The sequence below is a fragment of the Sorex fumeus genome, unplaced genomic scaffold (assembly GCF_029834395.1).
Source record: "Sorex fumeus unplaced genomic scaffold, SorFum_2.1 ptg000018l, whole genome shotgun sequence".
Lineage (NCBI taxonomy): Eukaryota > Metazoa > Chordata > Mammalia > Eulipotyphla > Soricidae > Sorex > Sorex fumeus.
This window is the reverse complement of record NW_026606075.1, coordinates 5,455,759-5,475,525: the sequence shown is the minus strand read 5'-3', so window position 1 is coordinate 5,475,525 and position 19,767 is coordinate 5,455,759. Positions and strand designations below refer to the sequence as shown.

The 19,767-nt window shown below is 42.6% G+C and overlaps 1 protein-coding gene across 1 annotated transcript in view; it reads right to left on the bottom strand.

The window, feature by feature from the left end:
* Positions 1-19,767, bottom strand: part of PCSK1 (proprotein convertase subtilisin/kexin type 1) — a 48,729-nt gene that overhangs the window by 15,485 nt on the left and 13,477 nt on the right. The window contains exons 6-9 of the mRNA XM_056112519.1: positions 14,185-14,273; positions 10,219-10,391; positions 9,034-9,246; positions 5,660-5,760 (exon numbers count right to left, since the gene is read on the bottom strand). Of these exons, the coding sequence (XP_055968494.1) occupies positions 5,660-5,760; positions 9,034-9,246; positions 10,219-10,391; positions 14,185-14,273 (576 nt within the window). The remainder of the gene's footprint in view (positions 1-5,659; positions 5,761-9,033; positions 9,247-10,218; positions 10,392-14,184; positions 14,274-19,767) is intronic.

Sequence of the window (19,767 nt, the reverse complement as noted above, 5' to 3'; positions counted from 1 at the left end):
AGTTCAGTGGGTTACGTGAAATAACAGGAGTTAGAAGAAAGATTCTTAGCATGCAATCAATAAAGGGAATTAGAAATTGTTTGAATTCACAGTGTTAGAATAGGGAGTAGTAGGGAGCATCTTAAACCATATTCTACTACCAAAGAACTGAGTCACCTTAAGTAAGTCCTTTTATCTTTCTAGGCTTATGATAACTCATCGTTGAGATTATGAGAGGGTTGAATAGGGCTCTCTCAAAGTTCCTTATTTCAGACCCCTTAGCTGCCCAATGTCATAAATATTTCACTGTGGATCTTTGTTTCCTCATTGACCATTCCACACTCGGGAATAATTAACTGATCTGAAATGGCCATTCTTTTAATAATAGTCATGCAGAAATGAATTCTGTCCTATGAAGCAATGGTTTTTTCAACCATTGGTCCATAGGTATAAAAATAAATGTTTAATGCCATTCTTACAAAGCATTTTGTTGACATTCTTGCTTACTTCCAGTCTTTAAAAGAGAATTTTCTGGGAATTACTCTTGCAAGACAGTCAATAAACAACATGGCAGTTTACCGATGGGACCATTAGCGTGAGCCGGAGTGTGCACGGAGGCTGGGGAGGGGAAGTATACAGAGGAGATATGAGATCAACAGCATTAAAGAACCAAGCACAAAAGCGATGTCTTCCTATAGCAGAGCATTTATTTTCTGTTTAGTTGCAGCCTTTTATTTTCCTATAAAGTTTTTTCAACCTTTTCTTTATAAAAAAAAATTCAGTGAGACTTCATTGTCACACAATTAGAAAAATTAAGCCAATTTTCCAAGCAGAGTTACTGTTCATTTGTGTGATTGTGTTTCATAAATGAAAAGGAGCTGCTAACAATAGCATGTCTCCTCTCCGACAGCCTTCCTTGGTTAATTAGGGTGCAATAGCATCCAAAAATTTAATTACATTTTAAAAAAAACCCTATTTGGTGGCTAATCAAGGATCATATTTAGAGAAAATAAAGGTTATGGAATTAAACAGTGAATTTTAGCATTGCTTCTAATTAGAAGAATGCAGGACAGTAACCTGGAGACAGAATTCTGAAATGAAAAATTCCTAGGGACCTGCTTCGCCTCTGATCACATGTTGGTAAGCTCAGATGCTGAAGATTGTCTAACCAGGAAATGTTCAATAATTCATAACTTACTAAATTAAAGATTCCTTTAATGTAATCTTCCCCAAAGTTTTATACAAAAGCATTTAAAGTCCATTTTCCTTTCTCTAATCTTTAATAAAAATGGAAGACTGGTTCATTTGTTCAGTTCTTTCAAAGATGGTAAGGGACTGAAAGTTTCACTTTAGAATTTTTGTTGTCTATTAAAAATGATACTGAGTTGGGGTCTGGAGAGATAGTACATAGAGCTCTTGCCTTGCACATGGCTGACTAAGGCTTGACCCCTGATGTCCCAAATAGTACTCTGAGCACTGCCAGAGGTAATTTCTGAGCACAGAGGACAGGAGTAAGCCCTGAGCACCACTAGGTATGATCCCAAACCCCCAAAATTAAGAAATAAAAATTCTATTGATCCATTTCCTCCCTCCTCAGATGACCAGGATTATTGTTTGTCATTTTTCATAGTTATACTCATTTTGTAATAGTAGTAGTAGTAGTAGTAGTAGTAGTAGTAGCAGCAGCAGCAGAACTGTCATCCCATTGTTCATCAATTTTCTTGAATGGGCACCAGTAACATCTCCATTATGAGACTTGTTGTTACTGTTTTTGGCATATTGAATTTGTCACGGGTAATTTGCCAGATTTTTCCATGTGGGCGGAATACTCTCCGTAGCTTGCCGGGCTCTCGGAGAGGGGCAGAGGAATTATGAACAATTATCCAAGAAATTTGTCATTTGGGATGTAGATAGTTATTATTACAGTTTAACTTATAGTCAGAGATATAGCCTTCCAAGATGTGCTTACTAAGTACTCTAATGGACATTTCATAATCACAACTGGATGAGGTTGTGGGAAAGCAGACCTGTAAATAAACTCTCATTAGCAAATGATTCTCGAAGTGCCTATGTAGGCCAGGCCATGGTTGAGGGCTGGAATGCAGGCTTTGCTTACTGGAAGTTCGTGTTCAATCCATGCTCCCCTGAGCACTGCTGAGAGTGAGCCCCAAAAACCTAGTCAGGAGTAGTCCCTGAGCACTACTGGGTTTGACCTAAAAACAACAACAGTAACAAAAAACCCCCAAAATCTTCATTTTATGTCACATAAATGTTAGAATCAGTGTTGTATAGAAGAGGTCCTGCACAGAGCCCTGCCTAGAGGTAAGAACCTGATCAATAGTGAGCTAAATTTATTCCAAATACATTTAACCCAGAGACTTCAATCTCCTCAGATGTTGCTTGAAGAATGACATGTGGTTAAATTATCCTCTCTAACCCTGAGTATTTAGTCTAGAAGAAACATTTATATTCATGTTTCTTTGAAATTATCATCTTAGCATGGTATATTGACGATAGTTCAGAAAACTATCCACTTGAGAACTGATATCTTAATAATCTGTGTGATTTTATAGGAAGAATATAAATATTAAGATAAAAATTTTCTCTATTACAAATAACTTTATAACACTGAAAGTAGTTAAATTCCTGTTATTTGCACCAGATGATAGACTCATAAGGTAAGGTAAAGGTAAAGGTAAAGGCCCTCCCGTTGATCATCGATTTGCTCAAGCGGGCCCAGTAACGTCTCCATTGGAGACTTTGTTGTTACTGTGTCTGGCATATCGAATACTCTCGGTAGCTTGCCGGGCTCTCCGAGAGGGGCGGAGGAATCGAACTCGGGTCGGCCATGTTGGCTGCATGCAAGGCAAACGCCCTACCTGCTGTGCTATTGCTCCAGCATAATGTCTATTAAATCCTGAATAGTAGGAGAAACTGGTGGAGAGACTGGAGAGATAGGACAGCACTTGTCTTGCCAGGGTGCACCCAGGCTTGACATCTGGTACTGCAGAGTTTCCTGAATGCAAAAACCAGGTATAAGCCCTGAGCACTGCCAGGTGTGGCCCAAAAAGGAAAATTAAAAAAAAACTGGGAGAATCTATAAATGATTCTCTGGGCAGGGGGAGGGAAAATGCCACACAAACACTCAAAAACAATTCTGCTCATTATTTCAAAGAAATTCACGAACCACAAGCCTTCATTGAGCCCCTGCTTTAGAAATAGTCCACCAGAAGTAAAGTGATATTGAAGAGGTCATTCTTAGGTCATTTTCTCCTCATATGAATAAAAGTTTGAAATTTTAGAAACCAGAGATCACAATCTTAAAATTGTAGCTCTTCTGCGAAATGAGCATCATATCTGTTCAGCTAAGTAGGTATTTGTATTATATTTGTCATTAGGCAAGAAGGGAGTAAGTCTATCTTATTTACATAAATTTGATAGGTATGGCTCTTTTTTAAGGCTTAAAAGTAAAAAGATGGTTTTCTTTAAACAGCTTCCCGGTCTTGAAATCATAAAATATCATGAACCTGTTTTACCATCTGTATCTAACTGCTTGTCTTCATAGAATCTTTTTGTTACTCCTTTAGATCCCTCACCAACTTCAATAGTTCATGTTGGATAATCCATGTTTGCGGGCACCTTCCATTTCAAACTTGAGACTCTTATAATTAATGAAATATGATTGAAAATAGATGATCCTGCCTGAGTCCTCTATTTTATAGATGGTTAATTGAACCCTCAATTTTACCGAAGGTCCATAGCTAGTGATATATCTAGAACTTAAGGCCACGTGTTCCTAACATGTTTCACCACTAACACAGTGTTTACTCAAATTTTGTTTGGCTCTGCAGATTCTGGCCCTAGGTTCCATTCAGAGTTCGCTCTCTTTCCATCATCTTCACATCACAAGTGAACGTAGATTCTGCACATAGAATCTGTGATCCCATAGAATCTAGAATCGTATCCCTCTATTTCTCACTGAGCACCTAGACTTGCTATGCACTTCTAGCCATCTTTCCTGTCCTTTTGAGGAACTGGGCTCTTAGCACAAGTCTAGCTGCTCTCTCTTGTTTCAGCTCCCATAGCTAACTCACAGATGAGATGCAGGGGCTTGTCCAGAGCTCCGTGGGAGAACCCTGGCCGCTGAGCACCACTGCACAAAGGATCAGCAATTTTCAGGCTTTGCCAGCCATGCCATGCAGCCAACATGTCCTGTTCTTTTGCTGCTCTGAACCACTGAGTATGACATGGCAGGCTGCTTGGTCCTCTGCTAAAACCAGGTAGCTGTTCTTCTAGGATAATTTTCCTACTGGAAGGAATAACAATAATTTGCAAGCTTAATCAGTTCCTTCCACATGAAAGCATAGAATCTGAACTGTCACTGAAAGATTTCTCACTACCCAATATTAGAATGCAAAAATGAGGACAAATAAAAAGCTGTGAATATACAGTGTAAGACAGATTTTTCCCCTGTATTAATTATAGGACTATTTGGTATTTCATAAGAAAGAAGAAATGCTGGCAAATTCCTTTTCACATCACATATTAAAGAAATTTCAGGGCTGTTTAAAATTTAAATAAGGTAGAGGCGCCATAATAAAAGACATAAATAAAGGTTTATCTAATTTGAAATTGTAAAGATTTTTTTAAGATAAAAATGAAGAAAAAGGCCTTTTTCAGAAAAGAAATTGTCAAATGTAACCATATGTGTAGCACTTTTATTTCATTTAAAGCTAAATGTAAATTAAATGAAAAGATAGAAATGTCAAACTAACCTAGCAGTAATAGCTTTCCTTTAAAGGCCCAAAGACAAAATCAAAGTCTTAAGCAAAAACAAGCTAAATGATCAAAGAACATCAAAAAAAAAAGATTCATTAGTAATGAAGTCAGAGCACATAAAGATTTCCACCTATCAAAATAAGAAACATTTAAAGGGTAATAAAAGCTTTGGGAAGGGTTTAGAAAAATAACAATTTAACTCAGCCGCTACTAGTGAAAACACAATCTGCTGCAGGTTTCTTCATAGCAAATTGTCAGTTAGTCTCAAAACTATTACAACAGACAGGCCCTGTGACCCGGAAATTCTGCTGAGTGTTTACCCAAGGAAATGATCAGAGACGAAAACCAGCATTTATAGACAAGGTAGACAAGGGTGCTGAAGTGTGACTAGGAAAATTCAAATAAATTTACATTTGTATAATGGATTACTATGAAAATCTGAAAATCCTGTTTTTATTTGTCGTGCCCCCCTGGCGTATTATACCAGTTATAGAATTTGAGGTGGGCGGAGAGATTGCCTGATAAACTTGTCTCTGACACCACCTTCAGGAAGTCACCCAGACCAGATCTTTTCTGGGGAGTTGAGAAGGCCTGGCCTCCAGTGGGAGCAAGAAAGGCCGGACAGCATGAGTTTTAAAGGTCAAGAAACATCGATTGGGAAATGAGAATGTGCGCTTAGTATCTCTCAGGAAGGATTCAAGAAATCCCAAAGCAATCTGCACATGCTAATAGTGGAAGATAACACATATTAAACTCTCTTTGAGACATGAGGAGAAAAAGCCGATTTTCATCATTTTTCTGCTGCTTTCTCCTTTTTGGGCAATAACCTGACATTGAGAAAAGAACAAGCTCAAAAGGAGAAGCAGCTTAGCAAAAGTGCCTAGAAATTTCTGGGCCTTACTTAGCTTCCAGGGCCAGAGCGAAGATGCCCGCAGCCAAGGGTGCAGAGGCCGAGGTGCCGGTGTGGGTCTCCGTGCAGTCATTGTGCAGGTCCGCGCTTGTCTACAGTACCAAAAAGAGAAGAGACAGCAGAGTAAGGGGTGATGTCCTCCCCGGTCAACCACGCGGAAGGCTGCTGGGATCAGGAAGCCAGCTGAGCTGAGTTCCTACTTCCTCCTCTAACCACGGGCGGATGCTCGCCATCTGTCGATATTTCAGTTCACTCTCCTCTATATGCAACTTGCCTATAATTCTGGCATTAGGATGCCTTTTCTGGTGATAAAGTACTCCCACTATGAATAATTTCTCTTCTGAGATTCTCCAGAGAAATGCTGTCTGTGAAAACGGAGTGTTTCGAAATCTCCGTGAATCATGTTGGCCCACTAATCATCAGGTCCATTGTGTTTGGTCTAGCAGAGCTAGAAGCTCTGCTTCATACAAAACTCCCTTTTGCTTTGAGGTTGCCCTTTGACCCGCCTCTTTGGCACAAGCTTGTCAAGCCATCCTGGTCTTCGTCCTGGTGACTTGCACAGAATCTGCTTACTGTGAGGCTCGTGGTCCCTGTCCAGCTGAGCTGAGACCCATGAACCAGTGTCCCATCTGTATTTGGGCATAGATGGTGAGTTTTTCAAACGAAAGGTCAATTGCATTGAAATCTGGGTTTAGGTTCTAAGGAGTAACTTGACTTTCCCATCTGTGAAATAAGGCTGATTTCTTTTCTTTCTTTTTTTTTTTTTTTAGTATATTGATTAACTTATTTGATTTGAGGCAAAATCAAAATTATTACTCATGATATGGCTTCACGTATTCAACATTTCAAATTCTACACCCTGTACCAGAGTATCTTATTCCCTCCACCACCGTGCCAGGCAGGGTGCCCCTCCCTCTCCTCCCCCCTCCCCACCCCCTGTGCAACCCACCCCACCCCCAACACACACACACACACACACACACACACACACACACACACACACACACACACACCCCATCTACCTGAAGCAGGCAGGTAGATATGGAAAGTTCCCCCATGGAAATGAATCCTTGGGAAGTAATAAAACTAATAGCCCCAAGGTTTCAAAAACCCACTTGTGAACACAAGAACTAAGGCCTGATAAGACAACACAGACCCAGAGCAGGCTGGACCCCACCCCCCACCAGAAGTTCAGGCAGAAACAAAGGCCAGGGAAGGAATTTCAAAGAAGATTACCAACGACTGCCAACTCTACCCCCTTGGCAACTACCTTAGCAAAGACTCTTCCCTGGGTCAGAAAGCCCCACATGGTCCAGTCTTGAAGAAACCCTATAAAAGCCAATTTGAACAAAGGAAATGCACGCATATGCTGCCTGAGCACAGGCCCCATAGTCCACTCTCAAGATGGAGACTTTCCATGCTTTCATATCTAAATGCTGGGGTGTGTATTAGGGCTCCCTCTCCACTCTGCAGAAGCCCACCTTCTCTCTTGAGCATGTTAATCTCTCTCTCTCTGCGTCTCTTTGTCTCTCTCTGTCTCTGTCTCTGTCTCTGTCTCTGTCTCTGTCTCTCTCTCTCTCTCTCCTTTTAAGACTGAATTTCCTTTCTTGCAAGGAGCAAGGCTTAGAGTCCTTGATCCCGCAGCTTTTCCTGGGTGACGCAGGCAGAAGGAGAGAAACACCCGCTTCCCTTCTGAGGCTGCCACCTCTCTCCTCCCACCTCACTTATGTCAGCTGGGGACCCCACCGGCACCATACCACTTGCTGGCTGCGGTTAAGCTGAGATTCAATCTGGGAGAGTATTTTTTTACACAATATTTTTGTGACCCAAGCTAAGTTTAGCGAAATGAAGAGCTTTTGCTAAGATAAAACAAAGAAACCCAAAAGATCTCCCGTCCTTAAGAGCGCAGTGTGCAGCTCGATGAACGAGCCACAGGGCCAGAGGCTGAGCACCCCCCTACTCAGGATCAGCTCAAAGGCTTGGAACTCAAGTATGGGAGGGAGGTGTGAGAAAGTAATTCGTTCTTTTATCACCTCCTTTGGCTTCCCACTTGGAGCCGCTGGATTTCTCAAGCTGAGGTGGCTCCACTCCTCAGGGCCTGCGGAAGCAGAGTGCCCTTTTTACCTGTTGACGCAAGTGAGCCCCCAGAGATACTTTGCTGGGGAAGAAGCTTGCATAAGACAAAGGCTGTTTGACTGCGACCGTCTCAAATAGAAGCCACCAGCTATCTTGGATCTACCTCCAGAGGGATCTTTGCAAAGCTGGAAACCCTCCCTCCCACTCTAGCCTGGAGCAGTCTGCGATGGGGACGCAGTACCTAACAGCGCATTTGTTGAACGGTAGCTCCCAGCACCCACAGGGACCATAAGGCTGAGGCCACACCAGACACAGCCTGCTAAAAGGCTGACAAAGAGGTCCTGGATGGAAGGTCACCATGGGCTATACATGTAACCAATGGCAGGGCATGACAAGGAAGTCAGCACTTTCCTAGCCAGAAACCTGTGTCTGCACCAAGAGGGACTGCAGGCAGGCAGGGTTCCACAGCGTCACCTGGATGGAAAACATCTTGACAGTTTGATTGAGATACTGGAAATGTGAATGCCATGCGAGGCTCTGCCAGAGGTCTCATCACAACAAAACACCATCTAAATGGGTCCTAGCTTGTCATTTCCTGGGCGCCAGGGGCTGGGGACTACAGCTAGTTGGTTTTTCCTGTGTCCAGAGCTAACTTGGGGCTGAAAAGTGTTTCATTCCAAGTGCTTCTCTCTGTTCTCAGAGCAGCCGAATGGCCCTGGGCTGGAATTGCTCTTGGAGCTTCTAACTCCTGAGCTGCTTATTCGGACACTGAGAAGCTCTCCTTATGGGAAATCACACTGTTCTTCCCATGCCAGTTGTGTGTTCTTCGGATACATGGTTCTGTATTGCTATCAAACCTGCTAAGGAGTAGTAAGTCGAACCAGATCTCTGCTATTAAGGGATTAGTCAGGACAAGGGCAGTAAAGCACCCTACAGCCCTGAAATCGCCCTCCAGACCCTTTTCAGAAAGACACCAACTCAAGCATAAGAGACATTTGGAGTCTCAACTGCAGGTAATGGCAGGTTTGGTGACTTCTCAGGACTGAGTTCAAAAAAAAAGAAAGAAAGAAAGAAAGAAAAATGACAGAGTAGCAGCCTCCTCTCAGCTGAAGTGTCATTATCTCCACGAGAGAAAACTCGCCAATATGTCAGTCCGGCCAACAAACAGGTAAAACCTGTGATTTCCTCCCAGACACATCCTGCCTAAGAAAATGCACTTTACCCAAGGAACCGACCCCAGCGGCCTTCTGCGCTGCTGCCCGAGAGAAGAGTCGAAACAGAGCACGTACGATTCTCTGGTCGGTGTAGTCGCCACTGCTGTAGGAGGTGGCCAGGGTGGAGGAGCACTTCTCCGCGTACCAGGGTGACCGGCCCTGCTGCGAGGCGCTGCTGATAGAGATGGTATAGATGCTGTCGGTGTAGCCGTCACAGTCACAGTTATCTCCCTGCCGTCCCCCATTTCCCGAGGCCCAGACGAAGATGGAGCCTTTGCCTTGCCGGCCCTGTCAGAAAAACCAGAGACGTCATCCTCAACTGGGGTCATCTAAGCCCCAAATCCCCAACAACCCTGAGCAGAGATAGTAAGTAGTGTCTCCTTGAACTCCAGGCCCAGTCTGTGCTGGAGGCCCCCTGGGACTAGTTATCACCAGAGAGTCTGCCCCAGCCCTGCTGGCCCTCTGCTTCTGGTCCTTCGGGGAAGAGGCTGAGCAAACACTTGCCTTGCCTTCCTTGTCTGTATGCAGCCTCCTAATGTGGCCTTTAGCATTTGCTCGGCTCTTTTTGCACGCTTCCCTGGGCTTCTGTCACTATGTTCAAATCTTTGAACTTCCTCCCTTTCACTCTGCCTGAATCTTCTGGCTGACTGACAGAATGACAACATCAGGCATTATTCAGATGGGCTATGCAGCTGCATTTGAAAAAGGACTCTTCCACTGAATGGGACTCGTCAAGGCTACCCTTTCTCTATGATTTCTTCCAATTGATGCTCTCCAAAGTTCATGCCTTTGTTCATGCAGTGCAGAAGCTGACCATAAAGTCCTTGCAGGAATGCGCTGACCCCGAGGGAGTGAGCAGCACGATGATCAGACAGCTGCCCAGTCTGGGCAGTGGATGGTGGTGCACGCTCGTGCTTTTAAAACATACTGTCAGAGCATCAGAAAGACATCTCACTGGGGGGAGCTGACCTGATGTGAAAATCCTAGAGTAGCAAGAAAACAAGAAAGGCCATATGCAGAGGGTTTTTAAGTCAATATGCTAAAAATAGTAAATGTCTGTTGACCACCAGACCCATATACAAAAAACTCTCTTAAGTCTTAGTTTGTATCCCTCTGAAGAAAATCTGGCTCTTTTCAGATTTTAAATTTTGCATTTTAAAATCACAAAAGAGAACAACACATGCACAGCCAGTATTGTTTCCACATAAACTAAGTGCTTCTCTCTGTATCCACTGAGGGCCTAACCCATTCGCATCTCACCTGTTTGACACCATATTCAAAAGCCTTCTGGGCCAGTCTGCCAGGGCCCTCCACAGTTTTACCGTCATCATTGGGGCCCCAGCTCGCACTGTAAATATCCACGTGTCCAGGATTGAACCCAATGGAGCTTGCCTCAATGGCATCAGTTACAATTCCATCCAGCATCCTTATGCCTGAGCAGCAAAGCAAACAAGGATGTAAGCCAACGTCAGTGTATGGTAGGATGTCCTAGTGCACCCTGCAGCCAGTTCTAAAAGACCTCTTCAGAGGGCAAAAGCAGGGTACTTTAGGCCCTAACTGCTGGCAGCTTATACAGAAGTAGAAGTCACCACCTCTCTAAGTCCTTTTGTCTGCCCTTTAGAGAAGCTACCTGGGCTGTGTCATGGTCACAGTTGTCGGTGATGAAGGTCTCTCTAACAGCAGGAAACGAGAATGGCTGTAGAGCTTGCAGAAAGAGCCATCAGGAATACTAGCTCGCCCACTCATTCGTGACCATGCCCACCCCTAATGGCTGTGGCTTAACCTATACGACACAAAGGAACTTGCCCAGAAACTGCAGCTTGGAAAAGAAAAATAATCTGCCCACAATAATAGGACAAGAACAAATAGGGAAAGAACCCTGGTTTCTGAGCACTGGTGAAAAATAACCCAGAGGCCGTTCTTTTCTATGTTTGCTAAAAACATGTTAAAGGAACACGCTTCTTTTTCTTCTAAATAATCTCAAGGATGAGATCACTGCCATGGATTTAACTTCTGAGGAGGAATCATTTTTCATCAGGAGAAGGCAGACGCACAAGCTCTGTGTGCTTCCCAACAGGCTGTCAGCCATTGCCACTTAGGAATTCAAGAGCCATGAAGGAAAAAGCAAATTACATGAATCCAGGCAGTTCCTGGGTTATTCCTGGCTTGAGGCTGATAGCATAATGGAGTGTACAGTCAGTCTTAGTTTTTTCACACGACGACCTACCGTGGAGCAGGGTTAAGAAACCTGGAGCTGGGCTGGAGCGATAGCACAGTGGGTAGGGCCTTGCACGCAGCCAACATGGCCAACACAGGTTCGATTCCCAGCATCCCATATGGTCCCCCGAGCACCGCCAGGAGCAATTCCTGAGTGCATGAACCAGGAGTAACACCTGAGCATCACCAGGTGTGACCCAAAAAGCAAAAAAAAAAAAAAAAAGAAACCTGGAGCTGACATGATTGGGGCAGTCTTATTTGTGAAGAAAAAAAAAAAATTCCCAGCTCTGTTCCCTATTAGCTGTGCAATCTTGGGCAAGTCACTTAATTTCTCTGTGCCTCTATTTTTTTTAGCTATAAATGCAGATGATAATAGCTTATATGCTTGAAAGATATTCTATAGGCAGTCACCATTCTACAGGTTTTACATATGTGCACTCATCTATCTTCATGACAACTCACTGAAGTGGATGCTGTGCTCTTTTGTATTTTGGCAGGTGTCATGATTGAGACTCCTAAATAATTGTGACTTGTCTAAGGTCTCACACCTTGAAACCAGGGAACAAAAGCTTGAATCCCGAGATATGGCACTGACGTACATCCTGGTAACTTCTAGCATACACTGCCAATAGCATGCTGTAAGATGTATTACGAACAAGTAATCAGTGCCAAATAAATGAAAGCTACCATTTAAAAGTGCATGAGGGTGGAGCTGGAGTGATAGCTCAGAGATGAGCAGCTTTTGCACTGCTGAGTCTGGAGAGCCTCCAGCACTGTTAGGAGACCCCCACACACACACACACACACACAAAGCAAAACACATAAAAACCAAGTGGTACATTTTGGATTAATCCATCAAAGGATGAAGTAGTGGGAAATAAAACAGTGGACTTGAACCCTCAATGGCCACAGCCAGCTATTTTCCTGAGAATCTTGCTTCTGGTTACTCTCAAGTAAAAGAATCAGATTTCCTTCACAAACTGCAGTTACTGAGTTTGTCATGGGTTAAACCATCAATTTTCAGGTGTCACAGAGTACAGCAGGTAAGGCATTTTCCGGACATGTGGCTGACCAGGGTTAGATCCCAGCACTGCATGTGGTCCCCCAAATCCCACCAGGAGTTATCCCTTAGCACAGAGCCAGGAGTAATCTCTAAGCAATGCAGGTTGTTGCCCCCAATTTTTTTGAAAAGTCATTTTTTTCATTATTATATAATCTGTGCTCATGCTTTTGTTTTAAACTAAAATTTAACATGGCACTTGGAACATCAGAAGTGACCATCATAACGTAAAAGTGATTTGTAGAAGGGATCAGAATGTCAATAATAATTGGAAATGATCACTCTGGATAAGAACTGTGTATTGAAAGTAGGTAAAGGGATATACATGATAACCTTTCAGAATCTGTATTGCAAACCATAATGACCAAAAGGAAAGAGAGAGACAGAGACAGAGACAGAGACAGGGACAGAAACAGAGGCAGAGACAGACAGGGACAGAGAGACAGAGAGAAAATAAAAGTGCATGCCACAGAGGCAGGTAGTGCAGAGGGAGGGTTGGGAGGGAAACCAGGACATTGAGGTGGGAAATGTTAACTGGTTAACAGATGGATATTGTAACATTTATATAACTGAAACCCAATCTTGAACAACCTTGTAACTATATATCTCACTGTGGTTCAATTAAAAAAATTAAATAATAAAAGTGATCTGTATTAGGAGACATGTTCTATACACAACCATGGATATTTAAAAAGCTACACACAACCACATTCAAGGGATACTTATGTAGCGCTTAAGAGAGTGTTACTCTTATTGGCATATTCTACAACTAGTCTTTTGTTGTGGTTGTAGTTTTGAAAGCGAACTAAACTAAACATTTATAGTATAACTATGAAACCTGTGGTTGGGATTGTGGAAAGGGGGAGACAATTGCTCTGGGATCCTCTGAAGCTCTATACTTACCTCTTGGAACACGGACTATGTCAAAGTTATCAGGTCCTCCCATTGGTTCAATCAACAGAGGCCAATGACAACAGATTGCATAGCATTAGAAAGGGTTCTGGGATGATTACTACCTAGAAAAAGCTGTGGTTGTACTCAAGGTCACAGCTCGTACCCAATTGCTTTCTGACTCAACATGTTTCTGCACAAAGACACTGGCGGAAACAACTTGAGACTCTTAGTCCTTGCTCTCGAATATCACATCATTGGGTCATCATTAATAAATATGTTCTCTTGATTATTTAAAACTGTGCTATGAAATAAAGGACTATAAAATTGTGAGTCTGGAATAGTCTTGGCCTAATTGTTTCTTTTTCTTGTGTTCCCTTAGCAAGCACTCAGTGAACAAACCTTTCTAAAACGCAAGACAAAATAGGATTTTTGCCTAAAAGCCTGCCTCATGAGTTGAAGGAAAAGGTAGCTGAAATAGAGAGGGGATCAATGATGTTTGGAGGGATCATTGGGGATGGGAGATGTGTGCTAAAAGTAGATTAAGGACCAAACATGATAGCCTTTCAGTATCTAAACTGCAAAGCATAATGTCCAAAAGTAGAGAAGAGAGTATGGGGGAAATTTCCTGCCATAGAGGCAGGGGGAGGGCTGGGATGGTGGGGGGAGGGGGGTACTTGGGACATTGGTAATGAAAAATGTGCACTGGTGAAGGGATGGGTGTTCAATCATTGTATGACTGAAACTCAAACATGATTTGCAACTCTATCTCATGGTGATTAAAAAAAACCCTAAAAGATAAAAGCTATGAATATCCCAACCTCCACCTCACAAAAAAAAAATACAATCTTCAGCTATCATTTTCTTCAAACCTAGATGCACTGATTTGCTTTCAAATCACACTCAAATTCCACCATGAATTTTACATGGAGTTTGTTTCTTGATCTGGCTGTTGAAATCCCACCTCTCCCCCAAGCACACCACACGGACTTCATGTACACAGAGTGATGGAGACTCAAATTAAAGAGCAAAACGTTAGCAACTGCCTGCAGATTTACCTCCAACTCTGGAATTGTATGCGATCCCAACCCCACACTTGTAATTGTTTGCTTGCATGGCAATTTCTCCTGCGCATCTGGTCCCGTGTCTGAGGATTGAAAAATAGATAGTATGAAACATGAATGATGATAAAGATTTATCTGGCATAGGGCTGGAGCGATAGCACAGCGGGTAGGGCGTTCGCCTTACAAGCGACCAACATAGCCGACCCGAGTTCGATTCCTCCGCCCCTCTCGGAGAGCCCGGCAAGCTACCGAGAGTATTCGATATGCCAGACACAGTAACAACAAGGTCTCCAATGGAGACGTTACTGGGCCCGCTCGAGCAAATCGACGATCAACGGGAGGGCCTTTACCTTAGGAATCCACAGATATGTCAACTTTTAGTCAACATTATTGCTGGTTCCCTTCCCAACCAGATTAGAAGCATGAAGCATAAATATCAGATGAAGAGCACAGGCGTTGGAGCTGAAGTATATGAGTTCTAACTCTAGCTTCTGCCATCTACTTGCGGTATGATGTGGAGTAGATTACTTGAGCTCAAAGGGTTGTGCCATCACGTGAGATATGCTATAAGAGCACTTAGGATGTGGCTGGTTATAAGAACCTAGGAATGATTCACTATCAAAACTACTATAAACATTTAAAATCTGACATTTTCACAGGCTGGAGAAATAGCACAGCGGGTAGGGTGTTTGCCTTGCACACAGCCAATATGGCCGACCCGAGTTCGATTCCTCTGCCCCTCTCAGAGAGTCTGGCAAGCTACGAGAGCATCTTGCCCACACGGCAAAGCCTGGCAAGCTACCCATGTCGTATCCGATATGCCAAACACAGTAACAAGTCTCACAATGTCACTGAGCCTGCTCGAGCAAATCGATGAACAATGGGAGGACAGTGAGAATAAAGTTAAGTGACATTTTCAGATGCTATGTCAAAGAAATAGCATCTTCTTTGTATTCTTCAATTGTGACATGGCACCTTACTTCCTACCGTGACTTCCTTGGATTAGACTACACTGAAAAACTCCAATAGGATAAGATGAAACACGGTTCCCACTCAAGTTCCCGCCTCTAGTCATACCCAAACCAAAAATATGAGGATCACGCCAAACAGGAGTTTGACATTTTGATGACATTGCAAGTCACTTGAATAATCTGACTGCAGCGCTCACTGAAGTCTGAACAAAACTTATTTTACAATCAGATGAATAGTTAATTTAAAATCTTGAAGTGTTTGGGGTAGGGATAAACCTAAAACAGGTAAAGCATCACTTCTAAATTTCTGGGGATAATTTTTCCTACCACCACATGGACTAGAGTCAAGACACTTCTTTTTACTTATTTCATAACATTCTTTTTTCTATTGTGGAAGCAAGCTGGAGTCAGGTAAAGGTCTGGGTGGCTTAGAGGGGCTGTGGAGAAAATATGCTGGTATAGAGGAAAAGAGAAAAAAGGGTTAGCTCTGAGCAGCTCTGTCAGTCAGCTCTTTGAGACTGCTGCACACTGGACGTATATTAATTTAGCAGTGAATAAAAAATCCTACATTCGTTGGGTTATTCAAAATAATTTTTCATTGATCTTTTCTCCAAAAGTAGTAAAGGGTTTTGGTCTGGTCTCCTCCCATTAGATGATCCTCCCCACATCTACATGCTCGTTCTAAACAGGAATTCAAAGGCAAACCTTGAATTCAAGGTCTCCTGGCTGCACCAGAAGCAGCAATAGTCTGCTTCTTATTCTGTAGCCTTCTCACACACTGTGGGGAAGATCCCCCTCCACAACCACTTTAGATTCTCTTAAAGACTCTCCTCCATGGCTACTTTCCAGGATTCCAGGACTGATGCTATTCCGGGCCAGAAAACTGCAATCTGCTCCTTAAGCTTTCTTTTCCATGTGAGGAACATGGGTCCTATAGGAGGGCAGAAGTCTCCTGAGAATTAAGTTAAGTGGAGTAGAGAGCATTGGGAAAGATAAACAGAACACTCGTGATCCTGGCAGCATATTCTTTGTGCTCCTGGATCTCAAAATACTGGAAACCAGAGCATCCCTTGGGTGAAAAAGAAACCTAGATTTTCATTTTACTTAGTCTTTGGGTTAGGATTCTTTTTACTCACTTTCTCACTTGGCTGGAGTGATAGCACAGTGGGTAGGCCGTTTGCCTTGACCTGGGTTTGATTCCTCCGCCCCTCTTGGAGAGCCTGGGGAACTACCTAGAGTATCTAGTTCACACGGCAAAGCCTGGCAAGCTATCCGTGACGTATTTGATATACCGAAAACATTAACATCAAGTCTCACAATTTGTTCTAAGACGTTATCGGGTCTGCTCAAACAAATCGATAAACAATGGGAGGACAGTGCTATAGTGCTACAATGCAAGTTGATGCATTCTGAAAAAAATATGCACAGTTAACTCCTAGAAGTTATTTTACCCATCTCTGTTGGATTAACCTTCCTTTTCTCTTCAGAAGCAGAAATTTAGTTGTCATCCCCTAGGAAATACGCTGCCACACTGCCTGTATTTCCATTTACATAAGAGATGGGACCCAAGAGAGCAAAAGAAACAAATGTGATGTCTCCAGACTGAACCAACAGAATTAAACTGTTGACGAACATCCCCAGATCATTAGCATTGCCCCTGTCCAAAAAATGATGCAGTGTCGAAAGTAGACTATGGACTGAACATGTTTGCCACTCAATGCCTCTTTTGCAGACCACAACACCCAAAAGGAGAGAGAGAACACAGGGGATTGCCCTGCCACAGAGACAGGGGGGTATGGGGGAATAGGGGTGGGGGGATATTATCCATGGTGGTGGAAAATGGGCACTGGTGGAGGGATGGGTATCTGATCATTGTATAATCGAAACCCAAGCACAAAAAATTGTAAATCTACAACTGTAAAAAAAATAAATAAATAAAAAATAAAGGGAAAAAAAATGATGCAGTGTGAAACAATCTACTCACTATCTTTTCCATTAAACGGAGTTTTCTCCAAAGGTTCTTGTAAGATCAAATATGATTTGATATTCTTCCTCTGCTTATCTTCATATCTGACCTTCAGGTCTTGAGTGAAAGAGGCTTTCAATGTGGTTCCATATTATTCTACCTTTTCCTTTCCTTTTTATTTTCTTCCCTTCCATCAATAACTTGGATGAAAGCCCCTTCTATAAGCTTAGAACAATAGCAGAAACTGGTATTTAAACCTATCGATTTTTTAAGAAATAGTTCCACAAGATAGTTTCAAGACTACTATTACGCTGGTTCAAACATCCTTGTCACACGTTATTTATCTAGAAAAATCATCTGTAATTGGTGGTGAAATACACTGAATACAGATTTGTGCCCGCTTAGTAGTAAGAGTTACCTACACTTTTAATATTTTATTATTTAGTGACAGATGTATAGTTTGATTTGCAGAGGAAAATTTAAATGCAGCTTCTTTTAGTCTCATTTACATAGTAATAAAGAGTGGCAGTAAAAGAGAATTAAGGAGATAATGCTCTCGGAATTGGTGGATAATAGGTCTCTGACTGCTCAAAAGCCCAGACAGTGGGAGGCTAGAGAGAGATAGTTCAGCAGGAAGGTGCTGCCCTGGCAGGAGGCTGGCCCAGATTCAATCCTGACCCCTAGCACCATGCTGCCTGGCTTGGCCCCCAAACAACCAAACAAACAAACAAACAGAAAGCCAAGACAATGGGGTCATTCAGTTTTCAAACCTAAGGGTTTGAAATAACCTATCATAGAAGTTTCTAACAACAGGTTAGGAAGATAACTCTATATTTTAATTATACTTTTTGACAAATGATAGGGATACTACATTTTTGGTTGATAGTTAAAAGGCCACAAAAGATAGCAGTAGCTTACCATATAATTTTCAAATAGCAGATGCTGAATTAGCCTGAAAATTGACTTGTCTCTGCTTCTGCTCCTATCAGAGGCTGTCATTCTTGTCATGCAAATCAGCATGAAAGCCTGTCTTGTAGCTTCTGAAACTGTGGAATATGGCTCACAAAACCCTTTAGTTCTGGCAAAACTAAAGGGTTCCTGAATGTGCAGTGACCAAAAATTAATTCAAAATCCATGAATCCGAAGTGTTTCTGGAAGTGCTTGCCCATGTTGTGCTTCTTGGACAAAAAGGGATCACTCGGGGGAAACATTTAAGAAGCTGTTGGTCTACCCCAGCTGTTAAATGGGAGGAATCGATCACTTTCATTAGTGCCTGCATCCACAAACACCTGACAGCAGACACTGAACTCTTTCTACATACCAGGCATTACACCAGTCAGTTACATATAGAAACTTACTCAATCCTCACAAGAATCTAAGGGGTGGATACTATTACTATTCCTCTTTAGTAGCCAATAAAACTTAGACACAAAGAATTAGTTTGTTTAGGATTACTCAGCTGTTAAGTGGTAGATCTCAAATCTGATCTAATCTAGCAGCCGAGGCTCTGTGCTTCTCAACTCAGCTACATGCTTACCCCGTACTTTGTGAGGGGGCTGGTAGGCTCTGTGGGAAGCTCAGATTTGTTCATCGATTTGCTCGAGCAGGCATCAGTAATGTCTCCATTGTGAGACTTGTTACTGTTTTTGGCATATCAAATACACCACGGGGAGCTTGCCAGGTTCTGCCATGCAGGCGAGATACTCTCAGTAGCTTGCTGGGCTCTCTGAGAGGGATGGAGGAATCGAACCCGGGTCCACGGTGTGCACGGTAAACGCCCTCCCTGCTGTGCTATTGCTCCAGCCCAAGTACTATAGTAGGGAAGTTTTTGTTTTAGAGGATTGAAGAGAAAAATCTGGAATTCTCTTCTCATAAAAGAAACACTAGAATAATGGTTTAAACAGTGGCTTGCAGACTGGTGCAGGTCCACAACAATTTCCTACCACTTCATGAAAATGTCATTTCCTGATGGTTCATTTGCTACATGGTGCAGCAGAATAGTATTTCTATTTTATAATATATATTCAATATATAATATATATTCAAAAAACAACAAACACACAATAACATATTATAAATTATGCTTTTTTGATTTTTTTTTATGTGTTGGCTACACCAGGCAAAAGAGAAACCCTGGGGGGCTATTTCCTACCATGGGACTCAGAGATCATTGCTGGCAGGGCTCTGGTACCAGGCATGCTGGGATTGATCCCAAGCTCTTACAAACATGTGTTCTAGCCCTTACAGCCACCTTCCCAGCCAATGATGATTTTTATTTATGCCTTAGTGATCTGTGAATCAGTTCACTTGTATTCACCTGTCAATGGGTCTAAAAAGGTTGTAAGTTATTACTGCAGAGAATCCCATTTCACCAGGAATTCTCAGTTGTGCATGCAGGTGATCATCCACGTTGAACTGTGGGTCATATCCAGGACACACTGCCCACAAAGGAGGTGGAAGACCTCAGTTTGCACTCTTCTCAGCAGTACCCGTGTGGCTGAGAGATTTCCCTCTTAGTCATGGACCAAGAATGAGAACTGACACTTTCACTGCATTCTAAGTGGGGCACTTATTACACTTTTCCTTAAGAAGCTCCTTTGGAAGTTCCTCAAGAGTTCCTTTCAGGAGAAGAGGGGTTAG